The sequence below is a fragment of the Varroa jacobsoni genome, unplaced genomic scaffold (assembly GCF_002532875.2).
Source record: "Varroa jacobsoni isolate VJ856 unplaced genomic scaffold, vjacob_1.0 scaffold_627, whole genome shotgun sequence".
Classification (NCBI taxonomy): domain Eukaryota; kingdom Metazoa; phylum Arthropoda; class Arachnida; order Mesostigmata; family Varroidae; genus Varroa; species Varroa jacobsoni.
Genome location: NW_019213529.1, coordinates 176,878 through 196,300, shown reverse-complemented (window position 1 = coordinate 196,300; position 19,423 = coordinate 176,878). Strand labels below are relative to the sequence as shown.

The 19,423-nt window shown below is 41.5% G+C and overlaps 2 protein-coding genes across 12 annotated transcripts in view; one reads left to right on the top strand and one right to left on the bottom strand.

Annotated features, from left to right (window-relative positions):
- Positions 1-2,424: 2,424 nt before the first annotated feature.
- LOC111262109 (uncharacterized) lies at positions 2,425-9,916 on the top strand. Of its 2 annotated transcripts, none has more exons than XM_022836116.2 (2): positions 2,425-4,979; positions 8,132-9,916. In XM_022836116.2, exons 1-2 carry the CDS (start codon positions 2,784-2,786, stop codon positions 8,486-8,488), a joined length of 2,553 nt encoding a protein of 850 aa, XP_022691851.1. In that variant the 5' UTR covers positions 2,425-2,783; the 3' UTR covers positions 8,489-9,916. The 2 variants fall into 2 exon arrangements, with proteins under 2 accessions (XP_022691851.1, XP_022691850.1); XM_022836115.2 differs by having other exon boundaries at positions 8,123-9,916.
- A 157-nt stretch (positions 9,917-10,073) lies between these two features.
- LOC111262104 (protein tweety) overlaps positions 10,074-19,423 on the bottom strand; it is a 133,556-nt gene continuing 124,206 nt past the window's right edge. For 7 of the 10 annotated variants that reach the window (XM_086968958.1, XM_022836098.2, XM_022836099.2 and 4 more), the window contains one exon: positions 17,504-18,699. Coding sequence is in view for 5 of the 10 variants with exons in the window: in XM_022836098.2 (XP_022691833.1) it covers positions 18,628-18,699 (72 nt within the window). In the remaining 5 variants the exon portion in view is untranslated. Of the gene's footprint in view, positions 17,370-17,503; positions 18,700-19,423 lie in introns of those variants that run through there. The other 3 variants (XR_015311819.1, XR_015311820.1, XR_015311818.1) reach the window with 3 other exon arrangements.

The following is a 19,423-nucleotide window of genomic DNA, read 5'->3' as shown; positions in this document are numbered from 1 at the left end:
AAATTGGTATAGATTTTTGGCTTATAGTGGATTTTTCATAACTCTAGGCTCAGTTCATTATATATAGGTTAGGTTTGATGGTTGAACAGGGTGATGACAATTATGAGGTATCCGTCCTATGCGTAAGGAATTATAGACCATGTTTTGAAAATGGTTTATATTCTATAGTCAAATCATAAGAATGGCCTTCCAGAAGCCCAATTTAATAGAAGTTGTCGGATATCATGCACTTCTATTATATAATGCATAAACTGATTTTAAGAGGCGCCTTGGTGGACCAGAACTAGCAACGTCCTGGATTCAGCATTTGAATACACTCTATAAATAATCTTAATCTCCTAGCGGCTGTCTGAAATTCGTGTTTATCTACTCATTACTGAAAGGGTTAATGTTTCGTTGATGCACCTAAGCTCATATTTATTTATAATGTATTTTGCTAACTTATATCGCTTGAAAAACACAAAAACATATAATAAAATTAATGCCTCACTGCAAGGTGTACCAAGTACTTCACATCTTCTCACTTCTTATCTCTCGCGTTGAGTGAGGCGGGCCCAAGGAAAGGAACAATTTTACGTCCGTTGTTCCCGACATTAGAATAAGGCTTCAGTTTTCTATTCTCTTCTAGAATTCATGGCTTAAAGCTAATCCTAGCTGTCAATAGCACCAAAGCGTCACAGCCATCAAATAGTCCCGCTCCTGAAAACTTGATCGTGTACTGTAGCATTTGTGGCCATTGGGAACAGCCATTGTGAATATGACTGGGAGGCTGGGGCCGTAACTTGTTGCACCTTGACGCCAAAAAGCCTAAGCAATTTGTTTCGTTCTCATGCGCCTACTCAGTCAAGCTGTCGCCCAAGTCCCCTTGACTGCTAGTACATAACTGGCGTCAGCGTTTATCGATGGGCTTCGTCGTTAAAGCTGGTGTCGCTCTCTTTGCAGGGCTTGAAATGATACGATTTATTTCTGTAGAAGCCTGTTTAACGAACCTGCCAGGAAAAATGGCTTATGCTATGCTATGCTAATTCGCGGCCAAGCTTCGAGCTCCCCCTTCCTATCAACTACAGGGATACTAGCATATGTTTATCTTTAATTGATTTCCCTCCGTAGCACCACCCTCTGTTCCCTGGTTTTAGGCCTGAGATAACTTGCTTGAGGTCTTGTGCTATTTGGACGGATATTGTCTATGGTGACGAAGTTGATGACGTTCGCGCTTCGTTAGTGCTGAACGTCTAACAGCAATAACGAGGGTGAGTAGAGCTAGCGCTACTGTTGGAACTCGGTGCCAAGCTTGGCAGCTGGCTGCTACCCTAAATCGAGCGCCCCTTCCCTTTGCGACCAAATATTCAGTGGCTGCACATTCACCCTGCCACATCCTGTCTGATACGTGAATCGCTTGTATATTTACTTCTGTATTAGTGGATGGCTCTGTGCTGTGCGTCCGAATCGCTGACGATAAACGTCCATTCAAATGGCTGTCCGGCTGCTGCTAGCCCAATGATAATACCAGCAAACATGGCGGGCAAACAACTACAAATCACGCTACCGTCACCAATAGCGGTTTAACTTAATGCGGGTGGCCGATGACAGAGGCCGTCGCTTCGTCAGCTCGTGGGAGATATAAGCCGATTGGGTTTTGTGCGTATTGTATGACTGTTAACTGTTCTGCGGAAATTGCTACTGGTAAACCTGCGTAGGCAAATCGAAAATAGTTAATATGAATACTGTCAACATACTGTTAAACGACATCTTCTAGCGGAATGCCAATGTGAATTAGCGTGATTTGGATTAGCACAATGATTTTTACTCATGTCTTGCCAATGTTCACGAAAATCAAAATGTTCTCTTAGCTAAGTGAATATTTTCCCCTCAAGTTATTTTCCCAGTGGGGCAATTATCGACCAGCGTAGTGGTACTCAGGGGGGCCAAATTTCAATTATTTCACTTTTGTGCGTATTGTCACGTGAATCATACAATGTTGTTACACGACTATGTTCATTGCTTTTTAATGTTAAACTAGTAGAAAAACGACTATGAAATGAGCATGACAAATGTGCTGGACTGTCGCTTATTAAACTATTACACGGGATAAGACCTCCCGTTCCGTAGCAATCAGATATCGCGTTGATTGAAATATCGCGTAGCCCGTATCCGGGCATTTCTTTATTGTTTACAAGCACCTTGACGCATGTGTCGCTTCATCTGGTACCGCTGACCATCGTTAGCTTCCCGCTACTGGTGGATCCCGTTTTTCTTAGCTGTAAAGTACCAGTTATCATAGCAGCTGCAGGGACGACAGTGCCTGTCATCCGTCAACCGCCTTTCTGTGATCTTCCTTCTCATCTGCCCTCACCCAATGGGTTAGGAAAGGCTCAAGGACAGAGGGGCTTCATCTTCGCGCATCTTCCTACAAACGCCGCAGTTCGACGAAAGAAGTCGTAGGATAAGTTTGGGTTTGCGCCACGTAAATGAAATTTTAATCAGTGGTATTCTCCTAAACTTGTAATCGTAACTTGAAAGTTTATCTAGAAAGGTTTGATTCTGTATCCAGGCTTACCACGTAAAACCAGGAGTACGGACCAGCGACGCCTAGCAAGTTTTTCATTGAATACTTTTGACTCGTTCCACAGTAACGACATCTTTGCTGGTAAATTTGCCTATGTTGTGAGCATGTGCTGATCGAGCGTGATGACTTCAAGCTGAAAGAACACACGTTGAGGAACTTTGTGGGTCAAGAACTTGTCCTCTATGGTGAGCTGGGTGTGGTAGTGTCCGTAAAAGGAATGCGGTGTTTATCGCTTTTGGCCTCATTGGCCATTATTATCCTGTGTTTGCCGGTAGATTCCGCCGTAGCAGACTATGGACTAACTGCGCAAGAAAGTCGCGTGGGTGATATTATTCAGGGTGTAGTTGACCATTACCTAGGACAAAGTCGGGATACCTCTGCCCTATCATTGGCGCTGCTCGATGCTATTCAAACTGAGAAAGTGCGATCTCTGCTCGATGCAGAAAACCATAACGGCGATGGCAAGCCGCCAAGCGCCACAGATCGACCCGCTGAAAGGAAGAAAGAACATCTCAATGTAGAAAAACGTGATACCCCTCTATCACCGCCAGAATTGCTCCGCGAACTGGTGGACGGTGACTTCAGCAATCCTCTCAATACGATGTATATGGAGGTTGCTGGACAACATAAAAATTGTACGAAGCGCAAGCGACGCCGCAAGAAGCCGAAGTTCACCGGAATAGGCAATGAAAGTAGAAATACGGCTCCAAGTTACATCGTTGCTGGCATGACACCCCAGACTCAACGGACTCTCACTGAGTACTCGCACACCGGAGTGCCGCCAGTGGGAAATGTCGATATTCCACGTTTGATCGCGGAGGAGCAGAGCTATTTTGAAGAAACGACAACGCGTAGCTCAGCGTATAGCTCCGATGGAAGTGCATTGTCCCCTTACGGCATTACGGAACGACCAGGAATAATTCCAAAAGATAGTGAAACTAGCACGACGGCTTCTTTTACGGAGAGCACATATAAACAGAGTAATTTTGCTTCGGACTCATCAACGCTATTTCCACCACCAGCGTCCACTCGATCAAGTCGGCGTACTTCTTTCGAAAAGTTCGAGCGCAGCACCCCATTGCCACAACAGAATGCACACGAAACCGATGTAGTTTTGCCGAAGAGAGCCAAAACTCCAGAACGACTTCCACAAAATGGCTTCACTGAACCGCCCTGGATGAATGTTGATCCCTTGAATAAACGAATCTCTGCCGAAGCAGACCACGATCCTAACTCCTATGCTGAAGCGACAGGTTTCTCTCGAGATCTTCTGTTATCGCCTCGCGCATCCCAGCTCCAATCAGGATCGACCACCGTCGCTCCCAAAGCTCAGACAGATGCATCCAGAGTTCAACTTAAGCCCGCTAGCCTTACAATGTTGCCGACAATGACCACGACAACTTCTACGTTAAGCGACGTATCGCACTCAATACCGACTGTTGCTCCGAGTTTTCCGCTCAGAACAGCTGAGCCTAGTCAGCAGCTTCGAACGTTGGTACCCTCCTCGTTGAACAAAGGTACTCTGCAGCACTTCAGCCTCTACCCAAAATATCCGCAGGTAAACACCCAGTCAAAGATTATTCTTGCCGTTGGCGGTGCGAGGTATGCCCCATTACCGCTGGAAGTTGTCATGGCATTGGGAAACAAGCGTGACGTAGCTGCCGACCAGCGAATACCGAAGAACGACTTTAATAACGTGCTGGAAAACAAGAACCCGCCCTCGTTTTTAGACGAGCCGCCAGTCGACGACAGCAAGACAGTCGAAGCTCCGCTGGTTGAACTTACTGCAAAAAATGACAAAATGATAATCGATCCATCTGTAGAGACGATCAAATATAAAGGTCAGACCGTCCAACCGCCATTACTAGTACCGACGCCTCCTTCTGAGCTGCTTTCGATGCCGCCCCAGATTGTTGATGAGCAAGTGCTTGTATTTTCGTCGCTTAACACTCCAAACGAGTCGGATGGCAGCGATGCAGCAAGAACCGCGCCAGCAGTCCCCATAACAACCATGATTTCGAACTTCAGCAAAAATACTCCTGCGGTTGTCGGCACGGGACGAACGATCATGCTTCAGCCGATCAATTACCCTCTCGAACACGCTCATGATGTTGAATGCAACCGCACCCGCGGACTTCACGAATGTGATCCACCGGCGATTGAAAGTCGACTGCAAACGAAAGACGACCGCGATGATGTCCTGGGAAAGATAGCTATAGCCTCCAAATCTACAACAGCAACAGAAGGAGCTCATAAGATTGATCTTGATGACGATGATGAAGATGTTACGGCCACTGCATCTCTATCACGATCTGCTCAAAGTAACGTTACAGCTATTCCACGTCTTGCTATGACAGTGAATCATACAACCGCAAACATCACGATGCCTCAAGCGCCGATGATTTTAATGCAGGTGAGCAAAATATCGGTGTGAACCGACATCGCGACCAAAATTATTAACTTGTAACTTTTTCTAAACTGATCAAAAAAAAACACAGATCGTTTACAATGCACACTAAATGAGCGTATCGGTTTCGTTGGTGGGTTAAGAGAATTTAGTTTCTTATATGCTCATTAATATACGATGTCAAACGTCGGTGATTTTGTACAGTGATAACTTTTGACTAGAAGATTTTTGACGAACGACTTTATACGAGCGTTGACATGAAGGATTTAAAGTATAGTGTTTTTATTAATCATAGTAACCTTTTTTCGGAACGTATTTGTACATTTTGCAAGTTGAGCAGACTTTTTCGGTCAACTTCTGATCCACTCGAACCGATTCCGAAGTTAGAAAAATCTATGGACAACTATCATTTAGGTGTACCTGCTAACATTGATTTGATGTTGATGAAAGTTGCGTATCATAGATTGTAACGCAGTTACGGTCATGACGAGACACATCGTCTTGAAGGTCCGGCTTCCGTTGCAGCTACGGCCTGTCCCCGCGCACAATGATCATCGTCATAGTAGAATTATAGATAATTGACGGGGTCTAAAGTTATAAAGGACTTCTTAATGGTAAAGGTCAAGACCCATGACTTAGGTGCACTCGTTAGCGCGTCAGTAGTTACGTAAAAAAAAACAAAATACCTGCGTTTACTGAACGAAGAAAGCGATTCTTACCACAAGACTGTTGGGATGGTTCACTGCTATCGTGTCACTTGGCCAAGACACTTCGCTTTTTTGTTAGAGGTCAAATGAATTGTTTATAGGAATTTAATTCGAAATCAGAACCATAGCAACTGGAAAGTTATAACTGGCAAGCATTATACTGTGAGGGTCATGGAAACAGATCCAGCGCCAAAGCTAGCGTTTCTGCTAGCTGCAAATCATCAAGGTTGCTATGTACCTTATTGTGAATGTTTAATATCATAAGAGACCCATAGCATTGGTGTAATACAGAAAATTCGCTAAAAGGTCAAACGAATACCCATGCTTGTTTTTCAAGCTGCAAAATAGATTCGTCACTAATTGTCGAGTGACATTTCAGATCTTAGAAGATGACAAGGTCGATGAGGAAGGGCTGTCGATAAATATATTGTGTATACCATGTGTGGCGCATTGATAATACAATATGACATATATTCACATTAAATTGGCCAATATAATTAGATGGGAATGTAAACAGTCGCGGTGTCACCAAGCGCTTTCCTGCACTATGGTCTTCTGGACGATTTTTCATAGTATACACTAGTTCCTTCCTATTTCAATAAGCGTCACGTTATTGTGTTGGCTGGAATGGGTCAAATCATAGGCCGAGCTCATTCTTCGAAGCTGGCCATATGAAGCACTTATTTATTTGCCCAAAGCCGAAACTAGAGACAGCATACCTGACATGACAACCTAAACTACCTTTGCGAAGTTGCTTAATAAGATATTGAGCCTCGACCAGGACTTTTAAACTAAATTGTCTTTCAAATAGATTAACAATAGTCCTTATCTTATGAATCTTTACATGGGGCTTATCCAGTGAAGATGCAAGACAGTCGCTCCATAAGCAGTTCCCTCAGCTAGTGTTGTGCTTACGTAATGGTGTACCCTTTTTCGAACGATGGACCAGATGAGACCCGTTTTTAGGTCTAAAATGCTGATTTTAATCTGTCCAAATCGGTTTTGGCCTAGACGAAACGTGAGATGGCAAACTGTTCAAGATAGATGTTTTGTTATGCGTTCATTTCGCGTACGTTTATACATTTCTATTGTACTAAGCGCAATGTTTAACTAACAGCAGATAACTTTCTGTCTAGGGAAACAATTAGAACATACATTCTAAATTAGTATCTATCTAGTTATACTGGTTGGGGGGTGGGCGAGCAGGGATAATGATGCTGACCGACCCTAAAACAAACTGCACCAAAGCAGGGAATGATGCCTCGCCAAAGATTCTGCTGTCCCACAACATCTAGATGCCATCTTGTAGTATAACCGCATTTAAATTAGTAAAAGTAAAATATCAGACGATCTCTGTACTTATTATACGGGAGCTCTATCATCAGCAAATAATGAGGCCATCTATTAGAAGATTAAAATGCGACAGATGAACCCATCGTGTCTCTTGTATCAGCCATGTTACATGTGACAAACTCGAGCGAACCAGATAAATAATAGTTGAATGATTTCATGTAATCCTATTGTCTATAGCTCCGTATTGAGGTTTATGTCAAAACAGCATTTTTGCCTACAACTAGTCTTCCTGACTAAATGAACGTCGATTGAATCCTAAAATCAGCAAACGAGTTCGGCTCAGCTTCTGCTGTCGTCGAAGAAAGACATAGTCCAGCTCATAGAAAGAGCTACTTTCGTAGAGGAACAAAGGTCTGAGATATTTGAAAAAGACAACAGAATCAGGATTGAGTCACGTTAGCCTCAGCGCCGCATATTCTGACAGTCACCATGAGAACTGTAAGAAGCCTAACATTACTATGATAAAAAGCCAAGTAATACTAAACAAATGGTTGAAAAAAAAAAACAAGTTAACCGACGTGCATGAACGACAAGGCGACGATCACCCCTGCGAGCGTCTGTATGAACGACAGATGTATGGAGCGCATGCGCCACTAATTGTCGAGTGACATTTCAGATCTTAGAAGATGACAAGGTCGATGAGGAAGGGCTGTCGATAAATATATTGTGTATACCATGTGTGGCGCATTGATAATACAATTGTGCTTGGAAGGTAGATCAAGCTTGCTCTATGCTAGAATAGAACTAACTGATATGTTTACGCAATGTCGGTTTTGGTACCCATATTAGCTAGAGTGGCAAGCATGTTATTCGAATGGGTCCTATCGTAGGGAAATGAAGTAAGTAACTTATCGTCTAATCAGGCAAAAGGGTCAGTGTCAGAGAGTAAGCCATAATGAGGTGAGTCGATAAAACCATAAGGAAATACATTGGCTTTCAATATAAAGAAGAGTTTTTTCCTCTCGTTCTAAACAGCTAACTAGGAAATCGACGAATCCATGCAACTGCAATTGAATATTAATCCTAGCTGAATCAGACCGTCATCATTAGTACGAATTTTTGGCTTATTCGCTGTTTCGGGGGGCGGAGGGATTACAGGTGCCTGCTCCTGAGATCGATTCCGATGCCGCGACCCATGGATATGCCAGAGGCACTACGCGACTTCATGTGCCATTCGTGTACCACGTACATAAATCCCTTCAGTCGAAGAAAAATAACCAGGCGCGGGAAGATGAAACCGAAACGACGGACCCCGATGGAAAAGTTCTGAGCCGCACGCTTATAAGCCTGCCGAATAATCCACTAGCAAGACTCGCTCCACTAAAGGCTGATTATTATAAATACGGCAAGTCCTCCCTTAAAGGTTATTTGCCCAAGAGTTTTCTGAAACTGGAACGTCTTCGTTACGTGAAACCGGTGTCAGGTCAACATCGAAGTATGCTTCTTTTCGAGTGAGTCTATAGACAAAAACAGAGGTCCATTACGAGTGTACAATAGTAAAGCAGCTGTGGCGGTAGAAAAGGCGGATACCGAATGTAATATCATAATTCACAACAGTACATACCATATATCTATGTAACTTCCAGTACAAATCATCTAGCGAGAAGGCGGTGGGCGGATAATTTGTTCACGGTAACTACCACTCTGTTAACTATACACAAATGACCACATGTACAGGGTTGGCTCATAGGCTTATGAGCGGTTCGTGTTGAGGGGGTAAATTAGCCTCATAGATGCAATCACCGAAAAAGCTGGAGAACTCATACAGTGTAAAGCTTTTATTCTTATCACCAGTCCAATACTGCCTTCTATGGAATAGCATTTTCTATTCTGGTGCACCAACTCCACCAGTAACGATAATAACAAACATTACACAAGTTCAGTGTTGTCCTATCGACAGGCCAACATTACACCGTGCAGGGCGCATTTGATAAATGACAACTCCCAAACCAATGTAAAACCATGCGGATAACTTTACATATGATTGCATTTTACTATTATATACGGCGACTAGCAGGATAGCCATATATTACCACCCGTCCATTCAATGATGCAAACAAGTCTTGATGTACATCATGATTCCGTCCTCTTCGGTCTCGAAAATTATAGCAAAAAAATATTAATAACGATGATTCGCTTGTTTGTATAGTAACTGAACCACGCACTAAAAAGTTATCCTGTCAATTAGAGTAAACCGCGCTGTTGTTTGCGATGCAGAACAATGTATGAACGAATTATTCAGTACAAGGATTCATTAAATAAATATTGTATAATGACCTAACACTGAAACTATATCTTGTTTGTTATGGAGAACGGCGACAGCTCCAGATACATAGCTAAATATTTTTAAGGAAAAACGGTAATTTATTGAGCGGGAAGTTGATGAAAACCGATTGTGTGTATAGGCCGGCATGAATTGGTCGAGAACATTGTCGTAGGGGGCATAATTTTCTCTAGCCATAACCACAGCCCCTTTTCGAACGACGCAACTTCGTTCGAGCTTTTTTTTGCACGACACGATTAGTATCCCGTATAGCCTTACGTCTAGCCTATCTAACCCGGGGATATTTTCTAGAAAATTAATGAAATATTGTTGTGTTTTCAAACCACTAAATATAGGCGTCTTTAACGAATACACAAATCTCACTTCTCTCTGCCTAATACTGATCGTTCTCAACAGTCGTGTTAAATGAACCTTTGCCCGTGTACCGCCCCCACTATGTATTTTCTGAATTGCAAAAATGGTGATGCTTACAAAGTAAACTGTGCGAACACTATTCGTAGGTTAGTTTATAGTGTAACTATTACCGCTTTTTCATCTAAATAAAAATTTAAAACCTAAACCTATAAGAAGCTGCACATCTTCATTTCTTCTTGTAACAAATAAAGCGGAAAATGTCCTTTCTAAAATTTTAAGAAAGTTTATATTTTAGGTGTACTTTTAGATTTGTTGTGTTTCTGCGGTCTGATTGATTACTAGAAGTATTAAGTAAACAATAATATTGCAAACTTCGGTTGCCGAAATAAGTTCCAATACTGCTTTTGTATTCGTTACTGTCGTTGCGTTTATTTACAATATATCACAAATACAATAATTTATACAATTCATTTAGATGTTTTCCATTGTCGTTTCCCTCTCAGTTTCCACCTGGCATTCGCTGTGTCCGTTAGTGTTTGCCTCTCAATGTTATTTTTCTCTCTCGTCCTTTTTATATATATATAATCATTTTGTCTTCATTCCATTATTTGTTGAATATTGTTGGACAATTCAATTGATCTTCCTTCATTGACGCGACGTCGTTAGCTCGTTATTGCTGTTGTGTATTGAAATACTGTTCATTTGTGTCATCTGTTATTCCGCTTTTATTAACACCGATATTCGTATCATCGCTTTGACGCTTCTATGTAATAATAGTAATAATTGTATGGCGGTTTGTGGTACAAGGGCACCCTGAGAGGAGCTTCAGTGGTTTTTAACCATTGAGTACTTTCAATAGCGTTGCTCCATTGCAGCGCAGAGCGTGATGAGAACAGTCATGAAGAGTTCGATAATGTATTTCTAAAGGCCACCACAGGCCGGCCTTTCAGGGGCTTACCGGCGCTTTTTTACGGCGTTATGGCCTGAAAACTTCGAGCTCACTCTCTCTCCCAGTCCGTTTTCGTTTATGATTTTGTCAAGCATTTGGACATCGAATATCTTCTCTACAATACTCCTAGCCGTATGCACACTGGTGTAGACCCCATCTAAGGACATGTTAAAGTGCCTACTACCCGATCAACTTTGAAACCCTTGCGACGCGGCACGTTCGCCCACGAACCGCTCACTGAACCCGAATCGAGAGTGATCTGCCGCTACGTGCCGTAGTCGGAGGCATAGGACGGACGTGGAGAGCTGAGTGGAGCAGGCACGGAACAGGCTCCCTTTTTCCGTAATCGAAGACATTGGTACATTATCATCCTCAGTACAATTTGTCTTGTTTTTGGTTGTTTTATCATCATTCAGGTATTTCTTCTATAATGTTGTCATCCATTGTGGAATCATCATAAGCATGATTCGCAGTGTACGTTCTTTCAGTCTACTGTTAATCTTTCCTATCAGTCATTCTAGGAGGAATCGTTATGATTATTCCTCCGGCGCCATCGTTAAGATGGAATCTGTGATTTTCTATTGGTATTTTCAATAGTTGCATTCAATCAGTCAATCAGTCGCCTACGTTATCGATAATAATCATATAACACTGATACTATAATGGTTGGAGTTATAATGTAGTAGAATTATATGAATCATCATAACAAAATTTGGCAGTAGCTTTTTTGTTGTTTGTATGCCTTTGAAGTGAAGAGTGTGCATATGTCAAGTGTGTTATATATGTTGTAATATATTGTATTGTGGCACGTACATCATTAGAAAGGCTTTGACTATCATGAAGAGCGTTCTGGAACAAAGGTTCAACCGTTTAAGGTCCCTAAGTGAGTGTTTCTTGTGTTGTACGGGGCACTGTCGAGGAAACAAGCACAGACAAGCCGATCGCATTAGTCAACATGCGTAATCTCCGAATTGAAGACAACTCAGCCAAGGGAAAGATTATATATAGCTTGCGTCTATTGAAAAACCTACGGAACTTACGGCTAGATCTTGAGTTATCGGCCTTTAGCTGGGCTTGAGGTTTTGTCTTTCATCCTTACTTTTTTTCCTAAATCAAAGAGAAAGATTACCGTATTGCTTGTGGTTATACTAGTTAGTAATATGCGACTAGTTGCTTCGGTTATGCCTAGGTGGACAATGTGTATGGCATAGACCCAATAGTCGGAAAAATCAATCGGCAGTATGTGTGAACGAGCTAGAAATTGATTGGCTTACATAGCTCGTAGGCATCATAACGCCGAACGCAATCCACTGAAGTGCATTACGACCAATAGACAAGATGTATGGTCGACTGCAGTACCGTAGTAGCGTAGTTCAAGAACAAGCGATGGTAGCGCGTGCCGGTTTGGTCCCCACGCGCCACATCGTCCGCTAAAAGCTTGTCAACATAGTGGATGCATATATTCGTCTGGTATGTGTAATCAGAACTGGATTATATAGTTCTATCTGTGCCTGAAGAAAGAATGGTCCTTCTTAAAAACCAAGTCATGCCTATCGATTTTGCGGTGGGGTAGTCGTGATTTTACTATCTGGCTTTAACCTAACCAATCTTAATAGCTTTTGTCGTTTCCAGCTCTCTTCTGATATCCGATTAAGTTATCCAGCATTTCCTTCGTCATTCCTAGTTCACGGCGGGTCCAGTAGTTGGTCAATAGGTAAGGGCGTGGGCGATCGGATGTTACTCGTGGTCTAGTCAGCTGTTGCTGATGCCCAGCTAACCTCAAATAATTATGTGAAACATGCGAATCATAGTCATAGTATTCTGTCATGTGTTTCATAACATTCTAATAAAAGGGCGATTAATATAAATGCCGTATCAATCGATCCATGTGGCCCTGTGTCCTTAACTCACGTGTTCGATTTACGTTTTTCCGTCTGTATAAATTTATTTCGTTATCCAGTGTGTTTAGCGAGTTCTATTAAGCAATCGCGGGTTTATCGGCAAATGATTCAACGATGGGATTGAAAAGTTCTCAGTTTGTGTTCATTCCTTCTCGAATAAGGTGCTTATTTCGCATTGTGGGAGGGCTCTGCCACAATGTATACATGTATAGATAGTTTATGTAGATAGGGGTTCCTCATCCCGTGGATCTCGCGGGTTTTACTCACTTTGAATGCTGATGCAACGAAGCGTCTTTTCATTTTTCGACATTCAAACCCTTGTATTCTCTAATGTCAATTTGCTTGTCGGAAATGTCTCATCTATTTTATTGATTGCAATGCCTTTTTTTTATTTAATTCAATTTCCCTACCTGTCGTAGGTTTACTATCTGTTCATCGCTCGACTAAAGTATAATAGTTCTTGCTTTCAACTAAGCACGCGTTTGAGCTTGACCTATTCCAGTCATATTAATCGCCGAATGACTTTCTGCTATTATTTATTCATGGGAAAGTATTAATTTTGTGATATTTGAAAATCTGCAATGATATCCACGCTCGTGCTTTCCTCGAGCTGAATCCAGTTTGCTCAATGTCGTTATCAGGGACACCCCTGGTTTTTCGTTCATATTAGGCCTAAATGTTATCGCTCATTTGCTTTTATGGTTTTCAGTGATTTTGGTAGATCTGTCTCGTTTGCTACTTATACGTACCTACCTCTATGGGTGATCTATGTGTGCTTTTTAAACACGACGCGAAGACGTCTATTATAACACTCATTTGTTAGTAATTGTAATCTACATATGCAATCTACGAAAAAGAATATATTGCAGTGAGGCCTATCGCTCCACTCACAAGTGGGTTACATGGGTCATTACTAGGTTTGTCGCTAAACTTCTGACTAAATGAACAAGCTCGATGATCATCATAGTTGTCAGCAGGTCCGTTTAGATATTGTTAACGTACTGCTTATCACTTCGATTTGCCTGTGTTGTCATTTCGGTTCTAGACTTAGAAGCGTGTTCCTTTTTTTCTGATTGATGCCACTGAATTAGGCTATGCAGGTTATACTATATGGGCTACACAGTATCTGATGGTTTAACGCCGATTATCAGCAAAAATCGCCAGTGTTTAGACTCGCCAGTAATACAAAAGTTAGCTCTGTATAATCAAGAAGACCACATTTTCCATTTGTCACCTTGTTCGCTGTCTCAATCAGACAGACACAGTGTTGGCATATAAAGTACATTTTATGAAAAAGAAGTGTATAACGTCTTATTCCCATCATAGGTTACGTCGCGTTTGTCTATGTTTCGACGAAACGTTTGTTCAATGCATCGTACCACATCTGATCTGTTACGTTCGTGAGCATTTTCTGTAAATGTGTGTAGAGTAACGTTTGTTCATTCGTTAATGTTGATACCAGTCCTCGATTGAAATACAGCTCGAATACAATATATATGTGTATGATACTAATGGTATGAAAATGTGAGGTGTCCGTAGTGCATATGTCGAAGAACGAGAATCAAAGTATGAGGGTATGCGAGATGTAAACGATGAAGAAAATGACCGAATGGGACAATGTTTGTTGGGTTTTTGTGGAGGTGGTGATTACGTTGGCCGTCGTGAAAGCTCGGTTATGGCCGTCGAAGAAATGTGTCGCTGTTGATGAGCCGCTGTTGCATTCGATACCATTTTTGTTCTTCTGAATTTGGCCCCGTGGATCTGTCACGACTTCTGTTCATTTATCCCGTCTGCCCTCTGCATGCTATTTTTTCGTTTCGTCTTCCGTTTCTGCAACTCCAGCAGATGTTTCTACTGGGCGACCTCCTCGCTGCTACTCACGCTTCGGTCTGCTTTGCCTGTCCGGCCCACTTCGATATTCTACTTTTTATCGGCCCCATTTTTCCGTACACATCGTTATTACCACTACGGTTATCGCCGTCGTCATAATTACTTTCTGCTTAGTTTTTTATCTTTCGCCTTTTGCTTTTGTTTATTACCGTAACACCTTCTTTATATTTTACAGAGAATTGAGCATTGTTGTGCGCAATATGTGTCGCACCACCCCGAGGCATTCATGTCCCTCTTTCGCTTCTTGATTTAATTCGGTTATTATTTTGTCATTCTTGATTTTTTCGGTCATTACCTTTATTCTCTTTCTGTCTCTCGTTTTCTCATCATCATCAGCAGCATTTGTTAGCATCGCCATCATCTGAATCCTCGGTCTCTGTTTCCATCATCAGTACTGTTATTACTATTATTATCAGCGGTAGCGATAGCCATTATAAACCTTTCTCTTTTTCTCTCTCGGTTTTAATTTAATTAATAATTTCTTCTACTATTCTGATTTTCGTTCATGTGCTCTTCATATAATGGCAATAACGATAATAATACTAATAATCGATAATCATTATTATACTGCAATATAATACTGGTTTACGGTTGATCCATGCCATCCTTTCTCTCGCTTTTACTTTACTGTCTGATTTTTGCAATAACAAATAATAATATTCGCTCTTTATTAATATTATCCCTATTGTATAAAATAGAAATTTCCCGCATCCCTAATCAATCATCGGTCAACTGAAATTAATCATATTAACACAGTTCAATGAGTAATATATTTATGTAAGAATTGCGCGGTACAATATATAGAAGCACGGGATCGTCTTCATCATTATCGATATGACGCCTACGGTTACTGTCATCTCACCTATTTCTCTTTCTACATTAGTGGTTTACTTCTGCGTTCTTCGTTCCTGTATTTCCGGTGATTGCAGTGACTGGCACCTGACGATCGGTGCGTGGAGGGGATACGAAACAGGAATACGTTGGTCTTAGAAGTTTTAAAAAACGTCTGAGAAAAACTCAGCCGTAGACTGCTGCTGCTGCTAGTACTACATGTTTCTAGCAGATGACACCCGAGTGTGCGGCTCAACCTCGTTTTGATTGGCCTTCTGCTGGCAAATAAGATAGAGTGCTCAACCTGTGTTTCATTCTATTATGTTGCAGTTACTAAGTAGATTCGTGTACTGTATAGAAGAACTGAATAAAGTCAATCCGATCTCACTTATTAATCCGTCGGTTGTTCGAAATAATTGAGTCGGTTGCGTTATATATTCCCCTTGGCATTCTCTACGTCTTTCTTTTGCATACTATTCAGCCGGGCCTCGTCCCATTCCCTCCCCTCCCCTCGTTAATTAAGCATATTTCAAAGATCGATCAACCGGGTCGATGCAGCATTTCCACATCGCAGCAAGTTCTTGACTATTTCCCCCAGCGAAAGCAGCTGCGGGAGATATCGGCACTTTTCATCGCCCTAGCAAGGTGCATCCGAATTCGCCGTTACGATCGTTGCTCAGTCGTTTACCTCTAGCTTCTTTCTGCTGCATTCTGGTCAAACTTTTCTTCTGCCAATTTACTACAGGTTGTCTAATCGTCTGAAGTACGTCCTTCGCTCAGGCAACACTTGCGATAAGGCATACTTGATTTCCATCTTCTTTTTCAAAGGAAAAACACAAATAAACAAGAATTGAATTATTTCTTGCGTCATTTCGTAATGGGGCAAGCCGCATTGTTAAGCTGTATTATGAGTGGTCTTGGAAACTTGGATCTAATAAAGGTTCAGACGGAATACTTATCCAAATCTTAATTGTAACCCTAGCATTCACCGATAGGTAATAACGAGCGAGTTTTAAAACGTGACAATCTTCACTTAGGGTTTCATAAACCAGCAAGACCGATGTAAAGTGCAGTAGATAATGTCATTCTCGTGCATTATGCCTTTACATTGCAGACAGATCTTCGGTCATGTGTACTTCGACATAGAATTACGGTAACGAGCATTACTACATATGCCGTTGCGGGTTTTCTTCGTTTTATTATTTACTCATTCTCGTAACCGTTTTCTTTTGCTTCCTTCTATGCCAGATCTGCGGCGCTCATCTCATTCGAGAGTCTTCCGTTGAATGTTCCGCGCTCTACAATTGCGACAATCATGATAATGATAACATTCGGTTTTTGTTTGTCAGAGTGTTTTACATGGAGATTTCTCCCACGCATAATATGCGTCAGACGATCCAATGTCAGGACTATTGTCGACATTTCCATTTGCATTTATTTAATAGTCGCGCTATCGCGTTCATTTATACACGGAATCGGGTATTAACTAATAACTGTGATTTTTTTCTCATGCTTCAATCTATGCTATTGCTGTGTGCTTGCTACCTTCTGAGCCGTGTAGGTATTTGTATAATGAGAATCCTCCATCCGCTTCCAGGCCGGTAAAAGATGAGATCAGATATTCCTTCCATATACACACACAGCGATGCAGGTTGTGTCGTTAGGATGGTTTCAATTATCATCATACAGATAGATAGCGGCGTGGAAATTATATTGAAGAGGGGCGCTCGGCCTGCACCGTTCATCACGACGTTGTTTGTGCTGCCTTTCCATATCGTTTATGGTTGGTTATTGTGTTTTTGTTTAATATCCTCCGGGCGACGCCCAGGACAACACAGAGGTTCTGACTTGCTCACCATAATTCTGCGTAGGCCTGCGAATATCCTCACGGTGACAGAAAATGAATTCTGTTTCACTGTTGTTCCTGAGATCACGGGACTGTGCGATTAGCTCCGTTACGATATATGTGTATGCTATTATTACCACTCGAATTCTATGTTCTTCAAAAGCACATAATCATCGTTAACTGTTTCGTTCAGAGTATGCACACTACTATTCCCTTTCGCTCTGTTTTTAGAATTTAGTAGCGCAGGTGAGGTCGCCATCCGAGGTGTTGACATGATGCCGCTGAAATTGGGCAAACAAAAATGGAAATGACGACATTCTGTTACTGTCCATTCGTAAATAGCTTATTTTGTTCCCAATTTTTCTTTGCAGAATTCAGAAAAAATATAATACATCAATCGAGAAAACAGCGAATGTGAGTTCGTCTTCTAAAGTTTTTATTTCTTTTTTCTAATCAAAAACAGGCTAGTAACACTGGCCAAAGCGCAGTTTGTAGCAAGAAACACATGAGCACCAGCTATTAACATCAACCAACTGTTAATAACATCTTTGTTCAATGATCGTACCACGATTGATCAGGCCGGGTAGAATAATCAGTCGATCTCCAAGCGGCATGTCTCAACTCGTTAACTGGGTTAAGCACCTAACTGATCGCTCCTTATAATGGGTGAGGCTTCTTACTGCCCAGGGAATAAAAATAGGATTTGGCAACATCTATGGGCATATGCAGTACGATGCTGAGTGGATACTTAATCCGTACCTAAAATGTAGAGCGTTTTCTCTCACTCCGATTATTTTGTTCTATTATTTTTGCTTGCGGTTTACCCGACTTTTTCTCCAGCATCCACTTACTCCTTAGTCGGAAGGAAATGTTCGCAGGTTGCAGAGGTTTGATCAGGCGATGGAATACGAGAGGGTGATCAGATGGGTCGATTGCAAGATGAACAGCAATGTCATGCTACCAGATACTCCGTATCTTTTGTGCTCACATAAAAGTTCGGTTTAGACTACACCTTTGCGATCAAATCGACCGGCCTGCTTACGACCTGACTATACACTGATCATCAACGTCCGCGTAATCACCGTTTTCTTTGTAGAATGTACAAGGCTAATACTCTTTCCTTTTCTGTCAAACAAATGCACACTGAACTTTTTCTATGTTGCGATAAGCATACGTATGACAAATGAGGCTGCTCGTATTTAAGCAAAGTTTATGTCGAGAAACAGAAACGACACCGGACGTAATTTTTTCTAACTATAAGCAGCGCAAGAAAATTGTGTTATATATATATGGCCATATCAATCGCACAAGGAGTACTCCACATATTGTCATGCATTTGACGGCTATGTTGCTCTTGCGTTTAAACTTTGGGTCAATGCATTATTCCATCCATGCTCTATCAGCCATGACTTTGTTAGCTCGTTAATCCACAAAATACAGATGTCTAGATACTGCGCCAGGCCGCTGTCGTTAATAGTCGATTGCCTCTATTTTTTTTTTGTTTATATTTCTCTTCGATTTTTCCTTTTCGCTTTCAGTTTAGGAATACATTGTCGGGGCGGAAGGCAGCTTCTGCTGGTAGGGACGCGACGACGCAGCGAGGTGATCGTACTGGAGACAAAAGCAACAAATAAAGATACGGTCATCACAAAAACAAAAAACAAACAACGAATCAAAAATATAAAGAGAAAATTAAATGAAGTAATATTGCGGCAATATTGGTAAAACAAGAATTGAACTGGGCATGCAATTTGCTTTTGTCACGACAACAACATTCGCTTAGAACTGTACAAGACAGAGCATATACATTACAAAATAAAGAATAAGGCCTAGACTTTCTTTAATTATTTTATAGTAATTGAAGGCATCAAGAGAGAGAAAGACGTGTCAGTGATACGCTCCCAATAATTGTATTAGTTTAGAGAGCTCGTCCCAGTGTTTATATATGAACATTGATTATATATAATCAGCGTTATCTGACCGAAATGATCGAACACTAGATTATGATTGGGCATAAACAAGTATGCATTATTTGGAATAGGCTGCCCTAATAGTAACCTAGGTATTTTTTGTGGACTATAATAAATTAGATTGCATAAAGGATACAGGCAGTATCCTGCTCGAATTGCCTACACGAAATTGTTCTTAGTATTTTTCTAAGTAGTTAGGGCATGCTGCACGTTCTACAAAATTGTTGGATTTTCGTAGCCCATGGGTGCAAGCAAGAGACTTTTTGTCTAAGGAGATCGGATTCTCCTAAGCATAGCTTACGGCAGCTATTGTAACTACTTTAAAAGGAAAACAAGTACGGCCACATTTGGTGCCTTGTGCAGAC

What these genes read in the sequence shown, in the direction of transcription:
- LOC111262109 (XM_022836115.2), top strand. Translation starts at nt 2,784, where the DNA reads ATGCGGTGTTTATCGCTTTTGGCCTCATTGGCCATTATTATCCTGTGT. An exon ending in CGCCGATGATTTTAATGCAG is followed by an intron (nt 4,980 to 8,122) that starts GTGAGCAAAATA and finishes CGGGGGGCGGAG; the next exon opens with GGATTACAGGTGCCTGCTCC.